Source organism: Petaurus breviceps, unplaced genomic scaffold (genome assembly GCF_028583685.1).
Source record: "Petaurus breviceps papuanus isolate PSGF00001 unplaced genomic scaffold, PetGlider_PUasm1.0 179, whole genome shotgun sequence".
Lineage (NCBI taxonomy): Eukaryota > Metazoa > Chordata > Mammalia > Diprotodontia > Petauridae > Petaurus > Petaurus breviceps.
Window position 1 is genome coordinate 8,669,446 of NW_027185779.1, and position 19,362 is coordinate 8,688,807.

The 19,362-nt window shown below is 38.0% G+C and overlaps 1 protein-coding gene across 1 annotated transcript in view; it reads right to left on the reverse strand.

Annotated features, from left to right (window-relative positions):
- SLC26A7 (solute carrier family 26 member 7) overlaps positions 1-19,362 on the reverse strand; it is a 195,610-nt gene that overhangs the window by 141,564 nt on the left and 34,684 nt on the right. The window contains exon 3 of the mRNA XM_069086668.1: positions 10,827-10,999. Coding sequence (XP_068942769.1) covers positions 10,827-10,999 — 173 coding nt within the window. The remainder of the gene's footprint in view (positions 1-10,826; positions 11,000-19,362) is intronic.

A 19,362-nucleotide genomic window follows, 5' to 3' on the forward strand; every position in this document is an offset into this window, starting at 1 on the left:
GCATCTGGGATCCTCTGTTTGATATTTAGAGACATAGACACGAGGCATCCACCATACCTTTCCAGCCTATTAATAATATTTCCTTCTTGGACTTTATTGTCCAACCAAATTATCCTTCTTGCTCACACAGGACAGTTATCTCAGGTTTCTATGTCTTTACATCAGCCATCCTGAATTCTGGAAAGCAAATGCATGTCCTCATTTGTGCCTCTTAGAATCTCTTGATTAACCTGATCCAACCATTCTGGAGAGCAATTTGGAACTATGCCCAAAGGGCTATAAAACTGCATACCCTTTTACCCAGCAATACCTCTTCCAGGTCTATATCCCAAAGAGATCATAAAAATGGGAAAAGAACCCATATGTACAATTATATGTATATATGTACAAAATATTTATGGCAGTTCTTTTTGTAGTAGTCAAGAATTGGAAATTGAGGGGATGCCATCAACTGGGGAATGACTGAACAAGCTGTGGTATATGAATGTAATGGAATACTATTGTTCCATAAGAAATGAGCAGAAGGACGTCAGAAAACTGGGAAGACTTACATTAACTGATGCTGAGTGACGTGAGCAACAGTAACACTGTACAAGGACCAACTTTGAGAGACTTAACTCTTTTCAGCAATGCAAGGATCTAAGACAATCCCAAAAGATTCAAGAGGGAAAATGCTATCCACATGCAGAGAAATAACTATGGAGTCTGAATACAGATCAAAGCATGCTATTTTCTCTTTTTTTGTTTTGTTTCTTCTTATTCATGGTTTTCCCCTGTGGTTCGAATTCTTCTTTACAATATAACTAATGTGGAAATGTGTTTAATAGGATTGTACGTGTATAGCTTATATCAGATTGCATGCCATCTTGGGGTGGGGGAGAAGAGAGAAGGGGAGAAAATTCAGAACTAAAAATCTTATAGAAGTGAATGTTGAACACTTAAAATAAATGAAATTTAATTTTTAAAAATATTATAAATAGAAGAAAAAGAGTCTCTTGATTCCCTCACATTCAGTCCAAATGCCACCTTCTAAATGAGGCCTTACCATAGGCTACTAAGTACCTTAACATGAATTTATTTATTTTTGTATATTTCGTATACTTTTATATAGGTATGTGTTGTCTCCCTCATTAGAATGTGAATTCCTTGAAGGCAAAGACTGTTTCACTTTGTCTTTGGATTCCTAACACCTAGTATAGGCCCTGGTAGTAGTAGGCACTTAATACTTTCTGTCTTACTGAATAAGTAATGCATTTCGTTATATATTCTATGACCAAGTAAATATATCCATATTCAGAGATGGCCATTAATGGCCCATCATCAGCAGGCAAACACTTTGAATTCTATTTCTACTCAATGAATAAAGGCAATTTTCAAAGGCTACTTAATTTAAAACTAAAAAGAAACTAAGTCATTGAGAATGTGACCTAGAATATGCCAAGAATAAGAGAAGTATGGAGTTTTCAGCTCTAAGTCCAACCTTTTCACTTTATGGATATGGAAACTACAGGGGATCCATGACATCCAATGGTCATCCATCTAGTTAGGGGTAGTGCCAGGACTACGGCCTTATTCTCAGATATTCTTGCCATCTAGCCATCCGGTACTCCATTTATAGAATGGATATAGTAGAAACTGAATATGAGTTACTGCATGGAACTACAGAAGAGATTAATTTCTTAATGTCTAGTAGGTCTCTGCAACTCTTCAATCAGTAGTATTAGAAACCTACAAGCATACTTGACCTAGGAAGTTGTACATGGGCATTTCCAGAAAGAGTTAATTAAGCCCTATGTTGTTTCTATTTGGTTTGGTTTTTAATTTATCCCATATAACCTGTATGGCTCATAACTATTAGGAAGTGGCACAGTACATAGAGCACTGGACTTGTGAGCCAGGAAGATGAGTTCTAATCCTGCCTATGGCACTTTCCAGCTGTGTGACCCTGGACAAGTTACCCTCTTCTTGCTACAGTTTCCTCATCTGTAAAATGGAAATAATAGCATTTATCTTCCAGGGTTGTTGTGAGTCTTAAATGAGACTCACAATAAATATATGTGTGTATGTATACATATTTAAGCTAGTTATAACACTCTAAAGTTTGTTAAATGCTTCACATAACTAATTTATCACAAGAATTTGTGACATAGATGCTATTATTATCATCCCCATTTTTAAAATGAGAAAACTGAGGCTCAGAGTCATTAAGAAACTTGACTGAAGAAAGGTAGTGAGAGCTAATCCCAGATCTTCCTCAATTAGTTTCAGCTTCATGAGCCAGTAATTGGGGAAGTGGGGAAGCATCCTTTGAAAGGAAAATTTATTGTCCCATCTATACCAATCATTAGAGCAAATTTCAAGATCCTGGAGGAAAGTTATGAAGATGTATCTTTTTTTTCTTCACCAAATTGTAAGGACTAAAGTTATTTGCAGGTTGAATCATTCATACTGCATCCCTGTTTTCAAAAGAGTTTAAAATAGGGGAGTAAGAATCTTGAATGTTTCTTCTACTACAAAAAATTCTCTGACCTTGTCACCCAGAAAATGGGTACCTCATTTTATCACTGTCCCAAAGAAACGATATTTCCAACCTGACTCTTGTACCATTATATTCTTTCTCCAGAAGATTTATAGATGTGGGCCAACATCGCTCCGCAGACTCTCATATCCAATTCACACTGGCTCCAGATTCTGGCCTTACACACTCTGTTCACATATAAGCAAGGTCATAAATTTAAGAGGTTGTAAGTTCTGGGCCTTTCTTTTTTAAACTACCCCTCCCCTTTAACAGACTTGCCAATGGGGTGAGATGAATCAATGGAGCAAAACAGAGAACTGATCTTGAAAACAGTCTTGGATCAGGAGGCAATATGATATAGTGGGGAAAGGGCTGGATTTGTTGTCCAAAGACCTGGGTCAGAAGCACAGCTCTGCCACTGACTTTCTGTACAACACTGAACAATTCACTTTACTTCTCTAGGCCTCAGTTTTTTCATCTGTAAAGTGGAGGCAGCTAGACTAAATGATTTCTAAAGACCCTCATGCCTCTAAATACTATGATGCTCTAGTATGGCACATAGCCATGTGTTTAATAACTGTAATTTGCAAAAGCTGTCCCCAATCAGTTAATTCAAAGAACAGCACATAGAATCCTGTACTGCAGTGTCTACTGTTTATAGATTTTTAAACTCTTGGATAAAATAATTGAGCGACTAAAAAGTTTTTATTTGTTTAAAATTGCCTCTACTAAAATGCTCTTCTGATGCCAGCTCTGGTTAGTGAATACTGTTTACAGTTTCAACCCAGTCCAATCCCAAATGCTAGAGAATTTCACAAACAGAGTTAGGAAATAAGGAGGGGAAAAAAATGTGAATGTGAAAAAGAAAATCAAAGTTAAAAAATAAAGCAAAATGAGAGTAACCAATCGTCACTAGTAGACAGTAGTTCATTGATAGTGATAACTGTTTTGGCCTTTCTTTGTGTCTATAGCACTTAGAAGTGCCTGGCACATAGTAGGTGTTTAATAAATGACCTCACTTGTTTACAGATGGCTATTGAACTGACCATTTTCAGGCCAATTTGTTTTGCTTGGGGGTGTTGGAGCATTGAGAGGTGTCATCATTTTCCCAATTTTATTTCACACTTAAGGATTTATTAAGTGCCTACTATGTGCCAGGCACTATGGTAAGTCCTGGGTATGCAAAAAGATGCAAAAGGCAATCTTTGCCTTCAAGAAGCTTACATTCTAGTGGGGGAGAGAACATGCAAACAAATATACAGGAAGCAAGCTATATACAGTGTAAATCAGAGAGAATTAACAGAGGGAAGGCACTGGAATTAAGAGAGGCTGAAGAAGGCTTCATTATAGAAGGTAGGATTTTAGTTTAGACTTAAAAAGAAGCCAGGGAGGTTAGGAAACTCTATGGTCCTGCCAAATGGTTCCACTAATTCTTCACCACCCACCCCTTATCACTTTCACGCATTTTGCTCATAACATGCCCTGTACCTCAACAGCTAGCACATTCTCTCCTGCACCCACATTACACCCTCACATTTCAACTTGTTGAATCTCTACCTGTCCTTCTCATTTAATCTCATACACCAACTCCTCCACAGTTTTCTCTGAGCCTCTAACCCACAATTGGATGTAATCTCTTCTTCCTCTAAACTCTGATGGCACTCTGTAATCTCCTCTGCACTTGTCACAATTTATTTTATTTTACAGTTCATATTATATTATATAGTAACTATATTATAGTTGAATTATAAATTTAGACCTTGAAAGTACTTTAGAGATGATAAACCATCTCATTTTTCAGATGAAGGGCAAGTAATTTGCTCAAGCATTCTTTCTGAATGCTACACTACCCTTCATGTCGCATAAGATCACATTAGGTTTTATTTTCTTAATAGCATTTGCTATAAAGTTGCAGAGATGCTGCTTCCATATCTTATGGTACCTATTAGACTATGTACCCTATGTTCTACTCATTCTAGAACCTAATATCGTGCAGCCATCCTTACAGATAGCAGGTCCTTAATGAATGTCAACTGAATTTGTTGATCATAGTTAAGTGAGTTGCCTAGTATTTAACTGTATTATTAGATAAACTTGATTTCATTTGTCACTGGGTCAGTCAAGGATTGGACATCATGGCCACTCCACAAATCACTATGATATCACATGAAGTGTTTTCAGTATTTAACCACACAGTTAAAAACCCCACATAATGCAATGCTTTAGAAAAAAATCCAAATAAACCAATTTGAAAATGGCAGGCTTCAGCCAAGGCAGGCACATCCATAGCTGGGCAGCATTTACACAATGTTTATTCGGTGCCAGGTATTGTACTAAGGGCTTTACATTTAATATGTCATTTGATCCTCAGACAAGCCTGGCTTGTTACTGCTCAGTCATTTCAGTCATGTCCAATGTTTGGGATTTTCTTGGCAAAGATACTAGAGTACAAAAGTACTGTAGTACAGAAGAAGAAACTGAGGCAAATGGGGTTAAGTGATTTACCCCAAGTCACATAGCTAGTAAGTGTCTACGGTCATAGTTAAACTCAGGTCTTCAAGTACTATAAATGTTAAATGCTGTAGGTAAGAGAGCTGGATGTGGAGTCAGACAGATCTCCGTTCATATCCCAATCAGATGCTTACAAAACTGTGTGATTCCAGGCAAGCCATTTATCTCCTCTAGCCTCAGTTTCCTCAACTCTAAAGTGGGGGCAATAACAGCACCTACATCAAAGGGCTGCAGTGAGGATTAAATGAGTTAACATATGTGCTGCACTTAGTATGGTCATTATTGTTGTTGCCATTGTTGGTTTTCTAAATCTGACATTACCATAATCTCCATCTAAACTCTCAGACATGAAAGGAGAATCACAATGATGGAAATGGCTTGTAGGACTTAAAGGGTCCCAGTTGTCCATGGACAGATGAGCTTGAGGGTCAGAGAGAGTCCAGCCATCTGTTTAGAAATTGGCTGCAAACTCTTCCATGTATAATTGAATATCCTGAGGTGGAGCTAAGCACTAAGGAAAGCAGCTGTGTGATAAAACTGTGGGACAGGACATATAAGTCTTGGGACCATATTTTTCCTATAATTAAAATATCTGGAAGCTGAATTATATTATTGAAATATTATATTTAATTGGTCCCTCTCTTTATCAGGTGATCCCAGTACCTTTAATTCTTGGAATCTAAGATAGAGTTTCTGAAAAGTCATTATTAGCATGCTAAATTTCCCTTTTTATTTCTCACCATCAGTATTTTAATTCCAAGTTTATGTAAAGCAATAGATAGTAGCATTAAATCTTGATGATTCTACACTATTTCCAGCTGTGGTTTCCTTTCATTCATGGGAATGAGACTGGTTGGGAAGAAAGTCACTAATAAGTTTTACTGGTAATAATTCTTCCTTCTCTGAGATCTTTCAGAATAAAGTCCTACATCTTGAAACTCCTAATATGGTTTAGAGAAAGGGGGAAAGGTCCAGACTTTGCAGAATTATAAATTCAAAGAGAAATTACAGATGGAAAAGACATATTAGGTCATCTAACCCGCCCCCTGCCAGTGCTGGATTTCTTCCCACAGCATATTCTCTAGTGTTCTGCCCAGTCCAGTTGGTGGGGAACATTTCAAAAATATAAACCTTATGTGGTAGAAAAGTATACATTTATTTAGGTAAACTCTATCTTGGTATATGCAATTTTGTTCTTTTAAAAAATGTTTTATTGGTACTTCTTTTTAAACAACATTATCATTTCCCAATAACACCCTCTACCCCACAAAATTAGAACCTTCCTTTATAACAACAAAAAGCAGTTAACCAAAACCAGTTATGACAGCAACCACACTTGGTAGTATATGCATAATTCTGTACAGGTACTCACCACCCCCTCAAATGAGAGTAGAGGAGTATGTTTCATTCCTCTAGAGCAAACTCATTGCATTTAATTTGAAGTATGATGCTTTTCAGTATCATTTTCATTTGGGGCATATGTAATTTCAAAGAAAGCATAAAGAGGATTTATTTTTCCCTTTCTTTTCTCCCCGATACAAGTATTCTTTTCTTTGACCAATATGGATTTGATAAGTAGTGCCAGGCAATTCACATCATGTGGGGCATTGAATTGAGATAGTATCTTTTAAATTCATTTTTCTGGCTTGTCATCTTGTGCCATCTTAGTGAAAAATGTCAAAGCTTAATGACAATCCTTTAATATTTAGGACTACTGGAATTATTAGAGGTAGGCGTATATTATTTCTGTGTCAATCAGAAGGGTTTTAGAACCAAACAGAAACTGAAGCAAAACAGTTCCAAATCTGAGGCAACCTATCCATGTCTGACCCACTAAATTCACATGGCAAATTAATTCTCAGATGGAGGCAGATGCCAGATCTCTTGGAGAGACTCAAATTATATCATACTGTCCAAGTAAAGAGGAAAGAGCTGCCAAGACTGCCTACATAAATCCCAGAATACTCTTACATCATCTGTGTTGGAAAAAAAAGGAAAAGAAAAAAAAGATGAAGGTTAACAGGCTACCCAGGCAACGGATGATTGTTTCGGGGAAGCACATACACCAGACATGGAAAATACCTGTTACTCCTTCTGGTCTGGTCAGTCGCCTAAACAGGGCCATCACTTAATCTTTTTGCAAGTATGTTGTCCAGTCTTGTGAGTTCCTCTAATTTTATTTGAGAATATTTTTCAATTCAATCCAACAAATATTTATTAAGTATTTATAATATCTGTATTTCATCAGTCCCTTTATCCATATTTCACAGTCAAATGGAATCACTGTGTGAATCACAATTTTCCTTTCTTTGTAAGAATCCCTTTGCTCCCATCCATTTCCATTTCGAATGGTCCTCAACTACTTTTCTCCTTCAGAGTTTACATTCTTTTAAACCTTATAAGTAATTTTCTGTTGTTCAGTAATGTCTTGGCTATCTAAAACTCAGCTGGCTCCCAATATCTCCCATAAAGAATATATCTGAGGGAGAAGAAGGAGGAGGAGAACATGAAGAAGGAGGAGGAGAACAAGAAGAAGGAGAAGAAGAAGGAGGAGGAGGAGGAGAAGGAGGAGAAGGAGAAGGAGGAGGAGGAGGAGGAGGAAGAGGAGGAGATGAAGAAGAAGAAGATGATGATGATGATGAAGGAGAAGAAGATGAAGAAGAGAAGCTCGTTTTTTTGGTTTTCGCATTTATCTGGTTTTCAGTCCCACAGCTGATTAGAAGGAGCTACTCATATTAAGATATTGAAGGAGGTAATTCAATGATTGTTCAGGCAATCAATATGTCTATGACAAACCTAGTCCATTTGACGCCCAAGCAATGCTCACTCATGTTCTGTGCTGTCTTCATGATAAATGGATTATATGTGTTTTTCCAAAACCAAATTTTTATATTTGCCTATAAACAAAGATTTCCTACTCAATTCAATTCCACTTAAGAAACATTTCTCAAGGACCTAAGCTGGCACAATGAAGAGAGATCTGGACCTGAAAACAGAAAGATCTGAGTTCAAATTTGACCTCAGACATTTACTAACTGGGTGACCTTGGGCAATTCACTTAACCTGTCTGATTTGGTTTTCTCAGTTGTAAAATGAGAATCATAATAGCCCCTACTTCACAGGGTTGTGGAGAGGATCAAATGAGATAACATTTGTAAAGTACTTAGGAACAGTGCCTGACAAATGGTAGGAGCTTAATAAATGTTTGTTCCCTCCTTCCACTCCTTATGTTACAGACGTCAGGAAAAATAAGATGAAAGACAGCCCTGTCCCTTTCCTAACTTAGATCAAACAACTAGTACATTTTTCTTAAACTTTATAAAGAAAGAAAACCCATAAAAACACCTCTTAAGATAACTCCCAGTTGTTAGCATTCTCTCACTTCTCAAATTGTCTGTTATTTATTATATTTAATTACCTGTGTTCATACTGTATACCCCCAATAGAATTCAAAATGATTGAAAAAAAAGGTATCCTTTGTTTTTTGTTTGTTTTGCCCTTGGTTACCAGCACCTATTATGGTGGTCTTGAACCTAGGAGTGCTTAAGAAATATTTAGGTGACAGATTGGATGGATGATTATAGGGGCACAGAGAGCCCCCAGGGAGGAACTATCTCAACTGCCTTCTCTTTAACCTCTAGTCTTAGAGAATTGCCTAGAACACTACTGAGAGGTTAAGGGTCTTGCCCAGGGTCATACCACAAGTATGTGTCAGAGCTTTCCTGTAGAGATAGCATGGAATAATAGATACAAAGCTAGACTTGGATTCCCAAAGACCTAGGTTCAAATCCCACCACAGACTCACTAGCTGTGTGATCCACGACAAGTCATTTAATCTTTTCCTCAGTCTCCTTTCTACAGCATCAGATGCAATGTCCAATAATGTCCCTTTCGGTTCTAAATCTCTGATCCTGTGATTCTAACTTTAAAGCCTGCCTCTATTCACTGGCTCTCTAAAACATGTTTGTTTATCTGAATTAATTGGGGAGAATATGACATGTACATGATGTAAGGTAAAGTGTTATAAGATCCAAGCAAAGTACGATAAGACATTTGAGGAGGCAGGCCATCAACTGAGGGAGGAGAAATGGTGGCAGTAGATATGAGGAAAGGCTTCATAGGGGAAGTGGCATCTTGACTGGGCTTTGAAGATTTCTATAGGCAAAAAAATGGAAGTCACTTTTGAGGCCAGGGAATGATTTTCTCTATCTCTTTATTTTCCCAGTGGGAGGCATCTCCAGTTTTCCTGAGCTATATCTTGCCACTGGACCCAGATGGCTCTGGAGGAGAAAGTGCGGCTGGGGACTTTGCACAGCCCTCTCTCACTTAAATCCAATGCACTTGCAAGTCATGACATCACTGTCATGATTTCATGGTCGTCTTGGAGAACCAAGAACAAACAACAACAACATTTTCCCAAGGACAAACAGCTTTGCACAGAGTAGCTACTTAAATGCTGATGGAATTAAATGCACAGAGGAAGGGGACGGTAGGACAAGATTCCAGTACAGTTGTGACGAGACTCCCTAGGTGAGCTCTTTGAGGACAGAGAGGATTTTTTGTCCTTTTGTTGATTCTGTTTGTTGTTTGCCTTTCTTTGTATTCTCAGAGCATAGCACAGTGCTTGGTACACAGTAAGTGCTTAATAAATGCTTTTTGATTTGACTTAATTAATAGCTAACATGCTGGTTTGGCTAGAACACAAAGTACATAAATGGTTACAGCATGAAATAATGGTAAAAGGTAGCTTACCTAGTCTTCCATCTATGGAAATCAAACTTAATGACAAGGATGGCACCCAGAAGAGGCATCTCTCTTTTCCACCAAAATAATCTGAAATGCCTTCCTATTCATCATCCTACCCTGTGCTGTCTCTATCCTTTAGCTGCTGCTGAGGCTTGGTCCCACTAAGATCTTTCTCTATTACCATCTCCCAGGTGCTTCTTTCACTCTCTGGGTCCTTCTCCTTTTCTTTGTACTTACCCTATATACCCCACTTCCTCTTGTTACTAACAACATTCTGCCTTCCATACTCAAAAATTCTCCTTTCTCCAAATGTAGAAGCCACTTATACTCTCCTGGTTCTTTCTTAGGCTGAATTCCCTCGGAGTCATAGAGAAGGAAGGAGGAAGGAAACAAGCATTTATTAAGTATTTTAATGTGCCATACTTTACCGATATCCTTATTTGCTAAAGTGCTAAGCACTTGATAAATATCATCTCATTTGATCCTCACAATAATCCTGGGAGGTAGGTACTATTATCATTCCCATGTTATAATTGAGAAAACTGAGTCAAACAGAGACTAAGTGACTTGCCTACGGTCACATAGCTACTAAGTGTCACATTTGAATTCAAATCTTCCTGACTTCAGGCCTCGCACTCTATGCACTGTTCCACCAGGCTGCTTTTGAATGGAATATGAACATAGTAAGGTATAGTGTGCATTAAGAGGCAAAATGATATGGTGTATAGAATGCTGGCCTTGGAGACCATCACTGGGTCTGAAGTCAAGAAGGCCTGAATTCAAATCTGGCATCAGATACTTCCTAGCTATATGACCCTGGGCAAGTCATTTAACTTCTAATTGCCTGACAAAATGGATCCACTGGAGAAGGAAATGACAAACCCATATTTTTGCTAAGAAAACCCCAAATGGGGTCACAAAGGGCTGTACACAACAGAATAACTAAATAACAACACCAAAGCTAGTCTACCATATTATTGATATTCCTCCATAAAGTCTGGTGTAGAGTTAATAATTAAAATAAATTATTAATAACAATAAAACTACCTACTTGAATGATTCCTCCCAAGAATGAAACGGCTGCAGCAACACCAATCCTCTGCATCTCAAAATCAGATAAGCCCAGCACACCTGAGTTACTGTACGTAGTGAAGTTCTGGCTGGCCTGAGGAACTAGACGCTCAACAGCATTGGCAGATATTAACGATGTCAAAGCAAAGGTCCCTAGGGGAAAAAAAGAGCATCAGACATCTGTTAATTATCAGCTAATGGAGATATCTTAGCTCATACAACTAAAGGAGAATCCATGGTAGAAAAGCAAAGTGGAGCTGATTGAAAGCTGCTCTATCCTGGCTTTAAAGCTCTTAGGTGCTTACCAATAAAAGGAAAAAGAAAAAGATCTCAGATTCATGGTCTTGACAGGGCTGAACAGTAGACAAGGACTTGGTAGAAAAGGATGACTACAGCAGAAAGTGTGTTGTCCAAAAAGTATGGAAGCTTTGGTGGTGCAAGAGGGGACAACACAAGTCTGTCTTACCTACACTCTAGTTTCATTAAACTGTTCAGCTCTTACAAGGAAACAATGCTCTAGGGCCTGAGCTGCGCATCTCCTGATTTTAAAATCTTTCCCTCTTTTGATTATCTTGAAAACTAGTCTCCTTGTACATCCAAAATTGTACCAGGTCCAGCACAGATTTCTTCTACATGATAATGGTGGTGAAGATTTCTACAGCATTTGCAAAGCACTTAACCTGTGTTGCCCCATTTGATGTTTGGTCAGGTGTAGTCACGTTTTTTTTTAATTATTGATACCTTTTGTTTTGATACAGAAGACACTTCGGCATCAACACCCAAATAAACTTCAGTACCTTCTCTAAGCACTAGTCAGCCTATTATTATTTGAAAGGAGGGCTGTATCCTCAAATTGACCCTGGCATTGGACTAGAGATTTACATTCTTAGTGTTGACTTTCTTTATATTTTTCCATTACTTTGTATGTAGTAGAAGATAAATTTCTTGAGGAGAATGACTTTTTTGTCTTTGTATTGACCAGTGTATAACACATTGGAAGTGTTTAGTAAATGCTCTTTGAACTGAATTGTATTGAATTGAATTCCAAAAAAGAAAAGGAAAGTGATGGGAACAAATATGTTCATAACTGTGTTTCTATATCTAATCCCCAGCTGTTACAGTTTCCAAAGTGCCTATGGATAATCTATCAGGGTACCTTTAGACAATCATTAGAGAAGCAGCCAGGTAGCACAACGGAGAGAGCACTGGGTATGGAGTCAAGAAGACCTGGGTTCAAATCTTGCCTCTGTCACTTACTAGTTGTGTGGCCCTGCACAAGTCATTTAACTTCAGTATGCCTCAGTTTCCTCCTTTATAAAATGGGAATAATAACAGTAGCTTCTGCCCAATATTCTTGTGAGCATCAAATGAAATGATACATGGAAAAGCTCTTTGCAAAAAGGTTATAAAATGCTAGCTATTATTATTTTTAATGGCACTTCACCCATCTCCACCAAATAAACATCTCTTCTTTCCTCTTCTCTTTCTAGTTTTCCTCTTTCCTTTCTCTTTTGTATGCATTGAGTCTATACTCACAATATGACACTCATGGAATTGTTTAGCCCTGAAGCATGATGCAATGAAAGAAAAATCTCCTAGCTGGATTTAAGCCTTGTCACTTATTAGACAGGTGGCCCTAGAATTGTTCTCTCACTTCTCTGGGCCTCCATTTCTTCATCTATAAGATGACAAGAGCACAATAGAGATAAGGAGCTGGACTTGGAGTCATAGTGTCCTCGGTTCTCATTTCTAGCAGATAATGGCTGTCTGACCACATACAGAGTCCTGAAGCTCTCAGTGCCCCAGGGAGACTCCTTAATGCCATAGGTTATGTCAAGATATTAGGAGATATTCTGTTTTCCGGACCTAAGGCCCAGCAATCTGAGTTTTGCACAAAAGAAATCCTTTGTGCCTACCCTCTAGTTCAAGTCCATACAACCTGAGGCTCACAGACTGCCTGAAGAATGTCAAAGGATTTCATATGGCCCACAAAAAAATATAGAAGAAAACATCCTTTGTATGTAGAGGAAATCCATTGGTGGGCCACAAGCAGCCCATGGGCTTTAAGTGACCCACAGGCTACCAGTTGTACAGGCCTGCTCTAGATGAAATGACAGTCTCTGAGCTCAGGGCCACATAAATCCCTGCTATGAATAGATTTTCTGTCACTAAACAACTTTGCCTCACTACTATTGCTACACTACACTGTTTGATTCTTTGTTTGGCCACAAATATATAAATCAAGGTTTAGTCACATTAAAGTAGGTCCCCCCACTAGGGGCAAAGCCTCAGCGCATGTGTCTACATCCCCTCCTTGCTTGCAAACTATTTCCCTTACTTTGAAATTAAACTTCTGTCTGATTTCTGACTCCCCTGTCTCTAGCCTGCTCTGTTTGGCTCCTGTCATCCACAGGTTAGAGACTGGTTGAGTCTGGTTGATATTAATTGGTGTCAGAAGTGGGATTAGACATAGAACCAGGCCATTGGACTCTCATACCAGAGGGAATGGACTAGGTGCCACCAGAGATTTATTTCTCTGGAGTCTGACCCTTCCCCTTGTCTGGTGACTCCTCTGCTCTTGTCCTCAATCCTCTGAGCTTCTACCTTGGTTGAGCTTGCCATTCTTTGGAAGGAAAACAACAGGGCCCCTCCAGTAAGCTAACTCATTTTGGATCACTCTGGTAAGGATATCCTTCCTTAAACTACACACCTCTGTTAACTGGTCCCTCTGCATGACTCTATTGTTTTTAAACTGCACAACTCTGTAACTGTGTGCTGCTATCAAAAATCAGTAAAGTCATCAGGATTGTAACTGCTTGCTTTGTTAAAACTATCCGCGCCTGGTTGTACCTGTCTTATTGTTTTGTCTATGTTTGTGTCTTCACAAAATGTAAAATGTCTGTGTCATGTTTGTGTTGTGAGCTAGATTCTGTTACCTTGAAATATTTAAAATGCAGCCAGTAAAAAAACCTTCTAAAATCTGTGGCCAAAGCGTTTGGAATGCTAGGAAAGATTAATGAACTTTCATACTTGAAGTTGTCCCAGTAAGCAGGACTAACTCTCACTTTAGGCTTTCTGAAGGAGAAAAATTTGTAGAATACTAAAAACATTTTAGCAGATTAAGGACTTTGAAGATTAATCATTTTAAGATTACAGGAGTGAACTCCTGAGATTTGGGGGGGGTAATTCTAGGAACTCACTCCCTTCTGAAATATCTTAGTAAGTTTTAGGCTACCACTCTCTAGAATTTATTTTAAGGGAAAATAAGGATTAAATTTTATACAAAGTTAAAAGTAGATAGCATTTTCCCTTGAAAACTGGTCGCTTCATCATTTTAGGGCAAAGAAGGAAGGCAGAGAGTTTGGAAGTAATCCCCATACTGAAGAAAGAAAAAAAATAGGTAAATGGTTTGCACCTTATAGTCACCCCTTATTAACCCTTCTTTGGCTCCCCCAGAACAGAGACTTTCTTCCTCTTTTTCTGTTAATCCCTTTCATCTCAGATCAGATTCCCAAGTAAAGGTGTTGGGAAAATGCTGGGAAAAAATGTATGGAAATTTGAATTACATTCTAGTTGAAGAAATTTATTAGCTATGTAACTTTATGCAAGTTATATTTTCTTTGCTTGCCCTACTTTCTGGATCTGTAAAGAGAAAAAATAATAATGGTACCCATCTCCAAGGTTCATTGTGAAATTAAAATAATATAATGATTATAATGTGTTTAACACAGTGACTTGCATATATTACATTACATTATTATTATTATAGGTGCTACATTATTTCTTCAGTTGAATGTAATTGTTACATACCTGATTAACTCTAAAGTGGTTTACAAAATGCCAAAGGTCATAACTAACATTAATGATTTTCATATTCAATAATTTAGACATTCAACTGATGTCATCTGAAGTTTTGTTTCATGTTTTTATATACACCACGTTGTATATGTTATGACTATATTTCTAAATTATTTTATATTGTGAATCTGAGAGACCACCACAACAGAAGTACTATTATACAAAACAACTTTTTAATCTGGATGCTGTTCATATGGATTGTTTTTTTTTAAACAATGTGATTAAAAATAGATATTTGGAAACTGTTAAATATTTAATGAGGTATTTTTTGTCTTTTTTTTGAAGGGGGGGAGACAGGGAAATTGGGGTTAAGTGACTTGCCCTAGGTCACACAGCTAGTAAGTGTTAAGTGTCTGAGGCAGGATTTGAACTCAGGTCCTTCTGACTCCAGGGCCAGTGCTCTATTCACTGTGCCACCTAGCTGCCCCTAATGAGGTATATTTTGTTACAAAGCAGATATTAAGTTTACTATAATAGTCAATTTTCATTTGAAAATCTTGGCTATTATGAAAGTATATAAGGTGGTTTAAAGATGTAGCATTAACATATTAATGATGAGCCAACTATCAGGTATTTGTTCTGTGTCTGAAGTTCCAGAATATCAGTAGTTTTAATTTATAAGTAAAGGATAAATGAAATGTTAACTGTTGGAGAAATATCAGGAAAGATATTCAAGCCCTAAATTTTTGTTAGTGAAATTTTGCTATTTAAGGTAAAAATTTCTGGGATTTTTATTTACTGTTATTTTGAGCTTTGGTTACAGGGACAGTTGTCTAAATTGTCATGAAGTCAATATTAGAAAATGCCATGTGTTGCAGTCTGGGAACTGCTAAAGGTGATGTCTGTGTCTCAGAAAAGTTTTGGGAATGACTTCAGCATAGCCCAAATCCTCATGATTCTATTTCCCCATTGTATTGTTTCCTTTCTGAAAAGGAAATTTTCCTACCTAGTTAATCCTGAGCTTTGCTTTTACTACCCTGTGACTACATCATTGGCTGTCAGATAAGACTCATCCCTGGAATCAAACAAAGCTAAGGGAGTTTCCCCTATTATGATATATGACATTGTTAATAACTATATCTCTCTTTTTTCCCTTTATATCAAATTTCTATAATCAAGAAGTTTTGTAAGTAAAATATCAAATCTAATTAAATAACAGATTGATACTAGAATATCTCTGAGGTACTATAATAGGATGTAAGTATGAACATCTAACATTTTAGTCTGTATTTGTGATCAAATTATAACATAGTGATGTTATCCTTCTAAGAGGGAAATGATTAGACAAGGTAATAAGGCCAAGATGCAAAAAGTTTTCTAAATAAATGGAATAATAAATTTTGAGAAAGCAACAGGACTAGACTGTTTCCTCAATATATACATATGTATATGATTGCCTTCCAAATTTAGCTATCATGGAAATTCAAGCTTAGAGTATGTTTTAGTAATAAGTTCTCAAAATTAGATTAAGCTTTTACATATAAATTGTATGGATAATGGTAAAGAAAGTGAAATTATTTTCCCATCATTAAAGTATCTGGCTGATAATATTAAAAGGCAGAAGAGCTTATTTTATGGTTGGACTCTCATGAAATTTTAGAAGATTCTTATATCAGGTACAGGACTTAGGTAAGGATAGAAACAGCAAATGGTATATGAATTTAAATTCTCTGAAGTTTCAAAATAGGGGAACCAAATTTAAGTGACTGTACTAAATTATACAAAGACAGAATTATCTAGGAACCACTAGATTTGGAATCAGAAAAGCAGAGCCCTTTTGGAGCTGTCCTGAGAATAAAATCTGTTTTCCAAGAAAAGATATGTAGGGACCAGATAAGTACATGAGAACTCTGGGATTCAAAATGTGCTGCTTAAATGGACATTGAGAATGAGTTACTGTGATACAAGGAGACTTGATGTTAATTAACATTGGTGACTCTAGTCTTAGCTTATGAGACTCTGGTTTCTGATCTCAGCCTCAAGATCCTGGTTTATGCTTCTTAAGTTTTCTTGGTTACTTTGGTGACATGTAAATCTCCCTTCTCATAACTAATCCACTGTGATACCTCTAAGTAATTTGATCTGTACCTGACTTAATGTAATTATGCAATTATGGTAACTGTAAGAAAAACTTTATTGCATTGTTTGAACCTAGCCCTGTGTGGCTGGGGAAATGGATCATTTCTGTGTATTGATTAGGGACTATTAACTTAGGATCTATGTTATGATGACCAGAAACTCAGATCCAAAGACTGATACAAGGGTTTTCTCAAAATTGCACATCTCAAGCAACCCATATGTCTTTTCTGAAAAACTCCAATCAATCACATTTTTTAAAGGCCCCTACCATGTCCTTCTGTCTACTCCCACAGCTGCCTAACTTGCTGTTGTATACTCCTGAATCATCCGAAGAAAGCCTCTGCTCTTGAGTGAATGACAGAACCCTCCAGGTACTTTAAGATTCATCTAGTATGGGCCCAGAAGCAGCCGACGTCCAGATGAGACAGCTGTCCCAAGATTCAAGATGAGGACTAAGTATACTGTCCTAGGTTTTTTCCTCTTCCCTTTTGTTATGTGTCCAACTACCAAGGCCCTGATTCAAGCATGTGTTGGCTTTTTCTCCCTCTATGTTCTTGCCCCTACCCCTTTCTGCTTGCAAGCAAACAGTGGCTAGATAAGACCTTTTTAACTCAACATTTTGTCTTACCTAGCTGGCTTCTCATGGCATCTTGGCTTATACTTGCCTCTCTTTTATTGGCCAGAAGGGTAGAGGTTCTTTCAGACCCCCTCCCCTTGTCCAAAAGAGGGAAATGTCAAGATATTAGGAGATACCCTGTTTTCCAGAGGTAAGGCCCAGCAAACAAGCTGTGCCCTGAACTTGGCATAATGACAATCCTTTGTGCTCACTCTCTGGACAAACTGATGGTCCCTGAGCTTGGGCAAGCACCAGCAGGGCCAGAAATGAAGTCATACTATGAACAGACATATTACTAGACAACTTTGCCTCACTGTTGCTATTACACCTCACTACTCTTGTTACACTACACTGTTTGTCTAGCCACAAATATATAAATCAAGGTTCAACCACACTAAAGTGGGTCCCCCTATATATTGTCAAGCAAAGAAGTACTTAGTGCCTTATTTGAGCTATTTAATTATTTAGCACCTTGTTTCAGTTCAAGTTTCTTTTAAGACTTGCCCATGATTATATCAACTCTTTCTTAAGAAACAGAACTTGTGAAACCTACAGTGGGAGGGACTTGCCAGAGACCGGATCAGGGAGGAGTTAATGACCAGATAAAAAGCTGAGCACAAGCTGGGAGAGAGCAGAACTGAAAAGGGAAAACTTGTGGTGGCAGAGTTGAGAAGGATAAAACTTGTGATATCCTGGCACTCTGTTTGTCTGTTCTGTCTGTGTTTGTTTGTGTTTGTAATACTTTGTACAGACGCCCTGGAAGCCCCGAAAGAGGATTTCCTTGTTGTCTGTACAGAAGGACCAGAGGAGGGTTTCAAAGGTCCTGGGACTTTACTGATGATTTGTGTTGACCTCTCAGACCTTATTTGTGGCTCTGTGTTGATTTCACAGGCAGATAGTGAATTGATGATGGTGCCGGCAATGTGCATGAATATTGTTTTGTCTCTGTTAAGTTCTGTCTTCCCAGAAACAGAAACTGTGAAAAACTTGAGTTGGATTGGACACTGTGAGCTTCAATGTGGAACTGGACGAGGAACTGGATGAGGAGTGAGAGCTGCCTGCCTGTAAATTCAGGTAACGACTGGATAGATAAAGACAGGAGCTGGACCCATGGAAGAGAAACCATGAAATGTAAGAGGCAGCTTCGAGTCAAGATGAAAAGACCTCTCCTTGGGTACTTAATGCTGACAGAGAAGACCGTGATTTATTGTGGCCGAGGGGTGGGAGAACTTTGTATTCTGTACCTTGTACCTCTTAAGAATGACTGAGTTAAGGATGATTGGAAACTAATCTCCAATGAAGAAGAAAGAAGACTTTTTGACTGAGAGATTAAGACAATGTGACCTAGGGGTGAAGAACTTTGACCTTTATATTTTATATCCCTTAAGGAAGCTTGCTTCTTAAGGATGATTGAGCTAAGTACTTACTGAATGATATCTTTTGCTTAAAACTATGTGGCCACTTTAGTGATAAGTTGTTATGTTATAACACTGTGGATGCTGTACTTTGGTTTCTGTGAATGTTTTACTTTAGTTTACTGCTGAATAGAGATTTCATTATACTATGTGATCAGAACCTTAAAGCTGTTCACAGCGGCAGTCCTCGGGAAAGCTGTTAGTGCTTGTCTTTACACCCTACTAGGGATGGGGGCCTAGTACATGTGTCTAGATCCCCTCCTTGCTTACAAGCTATTCCCCTCACTTTGAAATTAAACTTCTGTTTGATTCCTGATTCTACTGTCTCTAGCCTCCTCTGTTTGGTTCCAGCCATCCATAGGTTAGAGACCTGTTCCTATGGGTTGACACGTGTGTGTGTGTGTGTGTGTGAGAGAGAGAGAGAGAGAGAGGGAGAGAGACAGAGACAAAGAGAGAGAGAGAGACAGAGAGAGAGAGAGACAGAGAGACAGAGAGAGAGACAGAGAGACAGAGAGAGAGACAGAGAGACAGAGAGAGAGACAGAGAGA